Source organism: Littorina saxatilis, linkage group LG3, assembly GCF_037325665.1.
Source record: "Littorina saxatilis isolate snail1 linkage group LG3, US_GU_Lsax_2.0, whole genome shotgun sequence".
Taxonomy (NCBI): Eukaryota; Metazoa; Mollusca; class Gastropoda; order Littorinimorpha; family Littorinidae; genus Littorina; species Littorina saxatilis.
In genome coordinates, this window is record NC_090247.1 from 11,253,892 (window position 1) to 11,265,411 (window position 11,520).

Sequence of the window (11,520 nt, forward strand, 5' to 3'; positions counted from 1 at the left end):
CGTCCCCTTCTTACCACAGTCGGCATCAGTCTGTCGCTGGTAGCTTCTGTCGGTATGGACAAACATATCACTTACTTACCACGCGGGAGTCCTCTGGGGGAGAGGAAAAAGGAGAAATCAGAGGTGGATTTCAAAAGGGGAGGGGAGAGAGAGAAAGTTTGCAAAATTGGGTAGGAGGGAAGGGGTATGGAATGGTGAATGAGGCTGTGGTGTTGAGGTGGGTAGGTGACGAGGAGGCAGTCGAGGTTAAATTAAGAGAGAAATGTGGACACACCGTGACATGTTGATGGCGGTAACTGAGGAATAGGGTGCCATATGTTTATGGAGGAGAAATGGAGAAATCAGCTATAATGAGGTAGGCATGATGAGGCCGAGATCTATGGCCGGTGTAGCGATGTCAGCTTTCCGCCTCTGTCACCTTTCCGACTCGATATATACTCGAGACTGAAATGTTGTTTCCTGGTCAATAAAAGAAGTGAACTTATTTAAGTACGAAAAGCATGTTAGTTTCTTGCATGTGAAGGAAATTGGTGGTGAAATTTAATAGATTTCACCCCAAAATTCGATTTCTCCGAAAACGTGTACCGAGTGGTTACGTTCCTTGAATGAGAAGGGAAACATTTTAGGATGAATCAAATTTCTAAGTTTAAATAACAAAAATTGGTTGGACAAATTTGCCCCCATGAATGTAAAATACCCAAGGTCGATCGTCAGTACTATCGAAGGGTGTTTTTTTGTTCAGCGTGAAGTTTATACAAGATCAACGAGGCCGAATCGGAAAGATGACAGAGGCAGAAAGCTGACATCGTTACAGGTGTCAGGTTGCTCAGTTTCTTCCTTCTGAATCTGTTGCGATGAACGTACAATTGGTTGGTGTTTTTTTTTTTTTTTTTTTAACGTCCCTTCAACTCCCCCGAAAGCGGCGTATGGCTGCCTAAATGGCGGGGTAAAAACGGTCATACACGTGAAAGCCGTGGGAGTTTCAGCCCATGAACGAACAAACAAACAAAACGTCCCTTCAACCCAATGGCCAATCTGCTAGTTGGGACCGTTGGGACGTTTTCATCTTTCGCCGTGTTGATATTTCGCTTCTCGGCCTCGTTGATCTAGTACAAACTCTACACTGAACAAAAAAACACCCTTCGATAGTACTGATGAGCGACCTTGTGTACCTTACATTCATGGGGCCAAATTTGTCCAATCAATTTGTTTTATTTAACTTAGAAATTTGATTCATCCTAAAATGTTTTCCTTCTAACTCAAGGGACGTAACCACTCAGTACACGTTTTCGAAGAATTCGATTTTGGGGGTGAAATCTATTAAATTTTACCACCAATTTTCTTCACATGCAAGAAACTGACATGCTTTTCGTCCATAAATAATGTTACTTCTTAATTTTACCAGGAAACAACATTTCAGTCTTGAGTATATGTCGAGGGGGAAATATGTACACAGACGAAAGATGAAATCGTGACACCGTCACTGGCCGCGGACCGTACGTGTCCCTCGTGTCAAGACAATTAGCTCAGGGCACCGGATACCCCATAACAGCTGGGCTTGAGACCTGTCGTGTCGGGTGGCGGCGGACAGCGGGTAGCACGGGTGGGTGGGCGAGAAGGGACTGACCTGGAGGCGACGAAATGATGGTTCCTGTCCCAGGAAAGAGAGAATGCTTTATGCCCTACAGGCTAAATACTTCGCCTCTTAAGGACAAGATATGGGTTATATGATCATTCGAGTTTTTCGCCCTCACGGCTTTTGATGAGATACACAAGTGTATGCGTGTTTTGGTGGTATCAGCCATCTGCACTTATAGCAGAATAACCGAGGTATTTTACGTGCCATTGTGGTGACACGGGGATGGAACATGGCTTCCGTCTCTGGGTCTGCACATAAAGTTGACCCGTGTCCGTCCCGGCCCGAATTCGAACCTGCGACCTTCCGATCACAAGTCCAGTGAGCTACCGGGCCCCCGTTCCTGCCCCACCGGGTGAACCCTATTTTATAGGGACTAGCAAAGGTTAGTTGCCATCAGACCTGGAGGTCACCGCGCCGGCTGTCATGTAAGGAGAGCGTTACGCGTTGTGACCCATGTCCAGTGACCCATGTCCAGTGACCCATGTCCAGTGACCCATGTCCAGTGACCCATGTCCAATGCCCCATCCTTGGCCTAGTGGTAAGGCGTCCGCCCCGTGATCGGGAGGTCGTGGGTTCGAACCCCGGCCGGGTCATACCTAAGACTTTAAAATTGGCAATCTAGTGGTTGCTCCGCCTGGCGTCTGGCATTATGGGGTTAGTGCTAGGACTGGTTGGTCCGGTGTCAGAATAATGTGACTGGGTGAGACATGAAGCCTGTGCTGCGACTTCTGTCTTGTGTGTGGCGCACGTTAAATGTCAAAGGAGCACCGCCCTGATATGGCCATTCGTGGTCGGCTGGGCGTTAAGCAAACAAACAAACGCAAAAAAAAAAATGCCCCATCCCCTGTCTGCAGGCCATGACGAGTGAGACTCTCGGTCGACACAGCAACAAACACTTACATCGTCACCCCGGGTATCACTTACTTGTGTGGTCTTCAGGGCGACGTGAGGGGTGATGGCACCTGGTACAACTGCAGTGGTGCCGGGTACTATTCCGGGTGGCTGAGAGCCAGGGTGTCAGATCGAATGACAAGCTTGGGTCACTTTGGGGTATGTCCGGAATCCAGAGGGTGTTGTGTTGTTGTGCCCTCGGATGACCCTCACGGCGAGTGGAGAGCAAGGGATGGACACGCGAACAGTGTTGACAGCAAGGAATGGACCTTTGTCGGACCCGGCGTGTCGCTGTGACGTGGTTCTGTGAGCACAGGGCGAGCTTCTCGTGATGAGACGGACTTGTATCCCTGTCACAGGGACGCCCAAATCTGAACATTTGACTCGCCAAACTTCAAGAACGTCATTAGCCCGGCAGAATTGTCGCTGGCCCGGTAGATACCACAGTTGATCTGCAGTGTTTATATGGCTTTAAAACTAGATAATACAACCAAAAGGGTCGCATTTGACCAGAATTTTCATTGGCCAGCCGGGCGAGTTGCCAGGCGGTATTTACTATCCCGGCGAATGCTTTACTCGCCCCTGGCGACCGGGCGGACGATTTGGCCATCCCCGCAGTGTGATGTCATCGCTCTTCCTGCTCTTGTCTGCCCTCGTGTTAACTTTCCTGTCACATCGCACCGTACCGAGCTGTGAGGACTAGATGTATAGTGTTCTCTGTCGACCTGTGTCACCACTGCAGCCCGTGTGACGCCGTCATCTTGGCCCTGCCGTCATATTACCCCCTCGATTTATACTCGAGATTGAAATGTTATTTCCTGGTCAAATTAATGAAGTGACATTATTTAAGGACGAAAAGCATGTCAGTTTCTTGCACGTGAAGAAAAGTGGTGGTGAAATTTAATAGATTTCACACACAAAATCGATTTCTTCGAAAACGTGTACCGAGTGGTTACGTCCCTTAAATGGGAAGGGAAACATTTTAGGATGAATCAAATTTCTAAGTTAAATACAAAAAATTGGTTGGACAAATTTGGCCCCATGAATGTAAGATACCCAAGGTCGCTCATCAGAACTATCGAAGGGTGTTTTTTTGTTCAGTGTGGAGCTTATACAAGATCAACGAGGCCGAGAATCGTAATATGACGGCGGGGCCAAGATGACGGCGTCACACCGGACGTACTGAGTTGTCAGGCAGTCTCGGCGTGTCTGTGGAGAGGGGGGGGGGAGTTGCTGATGAGGGGTGAGGATGGGGTGGGGGACTTCTTCTTCTTCTTCTTCTGCGTTCGTGGGCTGAAACTCCCACGTACACTCGTGGTTTTTTTTTTGCACGAGTGTAATTTTACGTGTATGGCCGTTTTTTAGTGGGGGACTGAGGAGGATCATGAAATAGGGGGACGACGAGGGGTGTTTGAACCGAGAAACAGTGTATTGAGAAACATACCATCAGCCTGGCAGCGTGGCATCAACAGAGGTTGATATCAGATATTTGTAATCCAATAAACAAAGAAGCAACATGACGGAATAAATTTGATTAGCTATCTTGCGTATTTCTTGTGTTATGCCATTGCAACTGTCGATCGCATGAGCGGTCAAAAACGAAAGATTTTTTATCTCAATTTTGAGGGGTACCATGACAAAAAGCTCTGTATCATTTTCAGCAATGATCACGTGGGTTGCTTCGAGGATCTTATGCCTACATGCAAGTTGTACTTCGGGTACACATTTGGATCATTTCAGTCATTTACACAGATGTAACGCAACCTTCTGCAAAAATGTTTTACCAGCAACAATGATAATTGTTTTATTCATTCGCTTGTGACTTTCCCAACTAGCGGCCGAACATTCCACCCAGCTAAGTTCTTGTTACTCATTGTTTGTCTGTGCACTGTAAAGACCGTATGTTTTGTCAAAAACAAACTTTCCAACAAAACAACTTACCTTTTTCGTTTTTTGATAAAGCTGCCATAGTGATGTGATTGTCATAGCATTGTGAACTGTGTGTTGCAGACGGAGAGAGTGAGGGTGGGGAGGAGGGGAGCCCCCCGCAGCGCATCATTTGCGCGTGGTGCCAGAAGACGGGTCTGAAGCTGTTCACGCTGAAGACAGCCACGGGCAGCAAGGTCTTCTGCTCCGAGGTGTGCTTCACCCAGTGTCGCAGGGCGTCCTTCAAAAAGAACAAGGTGAGCTCTCTTTGTGGGTGGCTCAGATGGTAGAGCACTGGACTTGTGATCGTAAGGTCGCAGTTTCGAATCCCGGCCGGGACGGGCGTAAAACTTGAATTTCTCTATCTCTTTGTGGTCACATCTCCCTCAGCGTTCTTCTCACAATCAGCAATACCCGTCTTCAAAAAGAAGAAAATGATCCTGACAAAATAATAATATTCACAGCCTTTTTCATCACAATACCTTCTAGAAATACAAGGTGAACTCCGGGTTTTTCTTTCTCATAATATCCAGCGGAACGTTTCTTCAAGGTTAAGACATACCAACCGTCGTGGGATTATGGTGACTTTCTCACACCGAACTGGCAAATTAAACATACACACACCAGACATTTTGCAATTGGGGGGGGGGGGGGGGTGAGGTAAAAAATCCTTTTCATTTCACAGTTTTCACTGATCCTTTTTTTATGCCGTGTTGTCGCAGTTTTCACTGACCCCCGTTTGCTGTGTTTTCAGGTGTGCGACTGGTGCAAGCACGTGCGGCACACGGTGAACTTCGTGGACTTCCAGGACGGGGAGACGCAGCTTCAGTTCTGCAGCGAGAAGTGCCTGGGCCAGTACAAGATGAACATCTTCTGCACGGAGACCCAGGAGCACCTCAAGCAGATCCAGAACCAGCTGCACGAGGAGCGGCACCAGGGGGCGTTGTCGCCAGCCGGGGCTTCCTCCTCCCCCTCCTCCCTGACCTCCAAGGGACTCACGGACGCTGCCTGCGCGTCCTCCGCCCCACGCTCCAAGCCGGAGGACCAGATCCTGATCACGCCCGACCTCTGGCTGCCCCCACTCCGCCACACGCTGCCCAAGCTGGAAGTGCTGGATGTGGACGAGGGGGAGGGACGAGGGAAGAGGGAGGGGGAGAGAGAAGGGCGCAGAGAGGTGCGGGAAGCGAGGAGTGAGTCTGTGTCCTCGGAGAGAGGGGGCAGCAGAGATCTGCCTATAGACAGAAAGCGCGTGACGCTGCCGTCGTCGGCTGCTGGTGCCGCGGCTGCCGCTGCTGTTGTAGCGTCCTACGCCAGCAGCCTTCATCTTGGTAAGGGGGGTGGGGGGAGACTGGCCCGGGGGATGGAGCGCAGTGCTAGGGACAGGGAGCGCTCCAGGCGTCTCTTCCGTGACTCGCGGGGAGACAGAGACTCTCATCTCCTGCCTCACCCCACAGACAGCCCTGCCCCCTCCACCAACCCTCACGCCTCAGACAAGTCGACACCACCCATGCTGCCGCCCATGCTACTGCCCGGCCTGAACGGACTGGGGGCGGGGCTGAGCATGTTCAACCCCCTGCTCTACTCCTCCCTCTTCGGTCCCCTGCCAGGCGACGCCCACCGGCCGGACGGTCAGCCAAGACACCAACCCGCACACAGCGAGAGGAAGGAGGAGGGTGGGAGCAGGGCCAGGGCCAGGAGCGGTGACCGCGCGTCCACATCATCAACACCAGGTGGCGCCCACAGCAGTGCGTCTCCGGCTAACACTGCGTCCTCCTCGGGGACCCCAAACCCCCCTCCCCATCTCCCGCCTCACCAGCTCCCTCCTCCCCCCACTTTCTCTGCTGGTGTGACAGCTCTCAACGGTCCATCCAGTTTGCCCCCAGGAATGCACCCCCCTCCCCTCATGCTCGGCGTGCCCCCCTTCGCCTGCCCCCCGGGCTTCTTCCCCCCTGATCCCGCCGCATTCATGAGTAGCCTGCTAGCTCTGCAGGGGCAACACCCACCACCACCTCCACCCTTACACCACCACCACCATCAGCAACAACAACACCACCACCAACAACAACAACAACAAAATCAGCGTGACAGAACACAGCAGCCAGGGCCGCGTGGTGAGGACCAGGTCCCGATGAGTGCCACAGCTGGCAGTCTGAGTGGCGGCGTACCCCCGGTCACCGTCATGATGCCCTTCCCCGTCCTACTGCCCCTTCCCATCCCCATCCCCTTCCCCATCCCCGTAGCCCCCGAGCGCATCCAGCAGTTCTTCAAGGAGAGGGAGATGGCCTCCAGCACCGCTCAGCCCACCCCTCCTCCTCCTCCCCCGCCCTCCGTTTCCCGCACATCGTTATCCTCCCTGTCAGCCGAGCGCCACGCCTCTCGCAGCCACAGCCCCGCCCAGGACAAGAACAGCCCAACCTCTCAGCGCAGCTCTTTGCTCAACCACAGCTACCGCCATCACCAGCGCCAGCGCCAGCACTACAAGCAGCAGGCAGAGAGACGACCTGACTCTGTGTCCTCTGACTCATCCTGCCACAGCCCCAGCCTGGCCGGTCAGCACGGCCCCGCCCCCTGTCACGATGGCCACAGCCCTGGCTGTGTGACGTGCGTGTCTGGCCACGCCCCGTTCCCCGCCTCACGCCGCGAGTCTTTGGACTCTATCATGGCGCTGAGGAAGACCCGGGAGTCAGCTGACTCCATCATGACGCTGCGCAGGGAGAACGCTCGGTCCTTCATGTCTGCTGACGCCGTATCTCCCTCCCCCTCCCTCCCTCTCTCACTCCCGCAGTCTCTGTCCCCCGTCAAGCGATCCCTGACGCCCGTGCTGCCCCTGCCCTTGCCCCTGCCTCTGTCCCTGTCCCCAGCCAGGCGCTCAGTGACCCCGGTGTCGCTGGACCTCAGCAGGCGGCGGGTGGAGGATAGACGCCACACGGAAGACGAGGCCATTGACCTGTCCAAGGACAGCCGCTCCTCCACGCCCGCCCCCTCCCCCAAAGACTTCTCGCTCAGGGCGCCGCACCCTGCGCTGCTGACCAACGGGCTGAGCTGTTGCAGCAGCAGCAGCAATCACAGCAGTGCGGCGTCCGGCAAAGAAAACCTGGAGGCCGAGCACGACGTGTCCAGCCTTGACCTTGAACACGACGGGGACCACGACATGGCCAGCGTGGACGGGGAGTCACAGAGCGGGCCCTCAGTGCCCAAGATCCACATCATTGACTCTCACCACGACCCGCCCCTCGCCGCGCCCCTCCCCCTTCCCCCCGCTGACCACGCCTACTCCATGCGCCGCAGTCTCATCCTGGACGCCCCCAGTATTCCCAAGAGACCGCGCAGCCCCTCCCCCGAGCGACGCTACGTGCGCACAGTGCCACGTGACATGGTGGAGGCCGCTAAACGGCGCTGTCTGAGGGCCAGAGTCAGGACCAAGTGATCTCCCCTGCCGGTTTCTCTGCACCGTCAGAGACTCACAGCGACCGCCCTTCACTCCAAACGTCTGCTCTATTGACGGGAAGAAACGAATCTGCTTTATTGACGGGAAGAAACGAGTCTGCTCTATTAGCGGGAACTGAGAAACGAGTCTGCTCGATTGACGTGAAGGAACAAGTCTGCTCTATTGATGGAAACTTGTTTGCTGTCACAGTCAGGGTGCGGTGAGTGAGCCCCTTTTATCTTCACCAGAAATTCCACTCGTATGACAGTGAAGGGTGGACAGTGACTTCAGCTCAAAGAAATCGCTGTGCTCTCTCACACCCCACCTCAGCGGCATGTGATCGGGTCCTTTGTCAGAACCATTGTTCCGGGTCTCGGACATCCCAGCAACTTGTTGAACTTGGCTTTCATCGAGAAAAACACCATCGGCTGAGGTCAGCTTCCCAAATGTCTTACGTATATAAATATATGGTCAACTCTAACCCAAACCAAGCAGACTTACCAGCCAAAATATGTTTTTGCCTGCACACATTATTGAAATAGCACATGTGTCCAAAATTATTGTGTTTCATCCTTCGGAAAAAATACTTATCGTCAAAAAGAGCCTATAATGTTGTGCTAGCGAGTGTGTTTGTCATATTTCTGCTCAAATACTGACAAGCTTTGCTGTTTGTACTGTTATGTTTCAATGGCTGGTGATGGTGCCAGTCGTCACACAGAAAAATATGCTCCTTGATGTATGATGAACGCAGATTTATGATACACGTAGTGAGCAACAGCAAAATATGCTCATGAATGTATGACGACTTCAGTTTAATGTTATACACAGTGACCAACGGGCTGACATAATGGACTTAACAGGCTGTCTGTATTGTGTGAGCCACCAGCCAGGCAAAATGTTGAATATCTGACTTCTTCACCGTCCATCGCTAGGACGGGACAGGTGTCGGTGTACGTAACACTGTGATCCTAAGATGACTGACAGAATTAGAAGTACAGGTGTACTGTTCTGCTTGGTATCAGGACAGGAGTGGACTGTCTACATGCCTGCGTGACACTGTGATCCTAAGAGAACTGACAGAATTAGAAGTACAGGTGTACTTTTCTGCTTGGTATCAGGACAGGAGTGGACCGTCTACATGCCTGTGTGACACCGTGATCCAAAGAGAACTGACAGAATTAGAAGTACAGGTGTACTGTTCTGCTTGGTATCAGGACAGGAGTGGACTGTCTACATGCATGTGTGACACTGTGATCCTAAGAGGACTGACAGAATTAGAAGTACAGGTGTACTTTTCTGCTTGGTATCAGGACAGGAGTGGACTGTCTACATGCATGTGTGACACTGTGATCCTAAGAGGACTGACAGAATTAGAAGTACAGGTGTACTGTTCTGCTTGGTATCAGGACAGGAGTGGACCGTCTACATGCCTGCGTAACACCGTGATCCTAAGATGAATGAATGCATAAGTAGTTCCGTAGTCTACAAGTATCAGGACAATTGTGTCGGTGGACTATTTTCGTGCCTACGTAACACTGTGATCCGAACATGACTTAAGCATTGGAAGTATAGCTGTACAGTAGGGCTTGGTACAGGACAGGAGTGAATTGTCTTCATACCCCCATGTGACACTGTCGTTCTAATATGACTTACTACGGTAGTGCAGTAGTGCTAAGTATCAGGACAGAAGTGAACTGTTTTCATGCGCACGTGACACTGTGTTTCTACGATGACTTAAAGCATTAGTACTACGTAGTGCAGTAGTGCGAAGTATCAGGACAGTAGTGAACTGTCTTCATGCGCACGTGACACTGTGTTTCTACGATGACTTAAAGCATTAGTACTACGGTAGCGCTAAGTATCAGGACAGTTAGTAGTGTACTGTCTTCATGCCGACGTGACACGTTGGTCCTAGGATGACTTAAATCATCAGAAGAATAGCTGTGCAGCAGTGCTAAGTATCAGGACAGGTGTCAATCTGTGAACTGTCGTCATGCATGCGTGACACCGTTGTCCTAAGATGACTGACCACCGAAGAACTAGGCCCTACAATCCTTGTTCTAACATTAATGACATGGACATCCGCACTAGACTCGAGGAGTCACTGTGCACGTGGGCATGGTTTGTGTATTGCTGTGTGCACAGTCAAGGTTCGCTCACTGTCTCAATTCATGCGGATCAATGGACGATGACCACAGTGATTTACGCACGGACTTGAATTTTTTCACGATGAAACAGTATTGACAATGTGTTATGAGTCTGAACGCGGTGATAAAGCCTGAATAGAAACAAAATTAACGACTTGATGTGACAGAAAGCGTTGGGCAAATTCAGACATCTTGTGTTTTGGAAGACATCGGTGATTACCGCCTTACAGAGACTTCCGCCTAAAGGGCAGGGAAGAACCTTTTAGGAGCCCAGTGTGAGGCAGTGATCGAGGTTGTTGTGGTTTTTTTTAATTATTTTTAATTACCAAAAAATATTGTGTGTATGGGAGTGTTAGTGTACAGATGTGTATGTATAATATCAAGGGCTAATAGTTTTATCAGTGTGTTAGGGATAATCCAGATCCGAAGGATAAGGACGTCTACACAATGTCTCAAAGTGGCAGACGTCGTGGTGCTTTTTGTTGTTAGAAATTCATTAGAACGAATAAACATCCACACACGTGCACATCCACACACATATCCGCACACTCGCAAGCACACACACACACGCACACACACACACACACACGCACACACACACACACACATACACACACACACACATACACACACACACACACAAACACACACTCAGACACAATATCTGTGTAGTCGTTTTCTGGGATTTGCCGCTGTGCAGCACACACACACACACACACACACACACACACACACACACACACACACACACACACACACACACACACACACACACACACACACACACACACACACACACACACACTGAATGTATTTCTCAGTTTGGAACAACATCGTGTGAACTTCAAAGATGCTACATTACATGTTATGCAACATAAGTGTTACATCCTGCTACAGAAGATACATAAAAGTGCAACGTTACACTGCTGTGTTACACTAGGTTTTACCGTACTAGTTCTACGTTTCACGCACTACGGTACCGTACTACAAGTGCTCATTTTAAATCGCTAACCCTAACCCCAAGTCTAATCCGAATATTTCTACAATCGATACTTTTGAATCGCTGCATTATACATACTGTGTTTTACGAATACAATAACAAGTGTACGTATGTTACGCGTGATTGTTCTGAAAAGTGACTATTACATGATTGTTCTGAAAGTCTACCATTTATTTCATCGTAAACATGTAAGCCCTCATAAGTGATTGTTCTGAAAACTTACTAATTTACATGATTGTTCTGAAACTCTACTAAAGGTAAACTTGCTTCACCCGTGAAATGTTGTCAGATATGGAACAATATGTATACCCCAGCCCAACGAAGTTGGAGGGGGGTATACTGGATTCACTTTGTCCATCTGTCTGTGTGTATGTCTGTATGTATATGGAACAATATTTTGATACAATGATACTAAATCTTTAGTGATATTGATATTTATACCCCCGCCCAATGAATACAAACTCAACAAGTAATACGTTTCATACATTGA

General features: G+C 50.3%; 1 protein-coding gene across 1 annotated transcript in view; it reads left to right on the forward strand.

Annotated features, from left to right (window-relative positions):
• The window catches only part of LOC138961595 (sine oculis-binding protein homolog), a 135,698-nt gene extending 124,493 nt beyond the window's left edge, over positions 1-11,205 (forward strand). Inside the window, exons 4-5 of the mRNA XM_070333253.1 lie at positions 4,541-4,713; positions 5,211-11,205. Of these exons, the coding sequence (XP_070189354.1) occupies positions 4,541-4,713; positions 5,211-7,883 (2,846 nt within the window). The 3' untranslated portion in view covers positions 7,884-11,205. The remainder of the gene's footprint in view (positions 1-4,540; positions 4,714-5,210) is intronic.
• Positions 11,206-11,520: the final 315 nt, after the last annotated feature.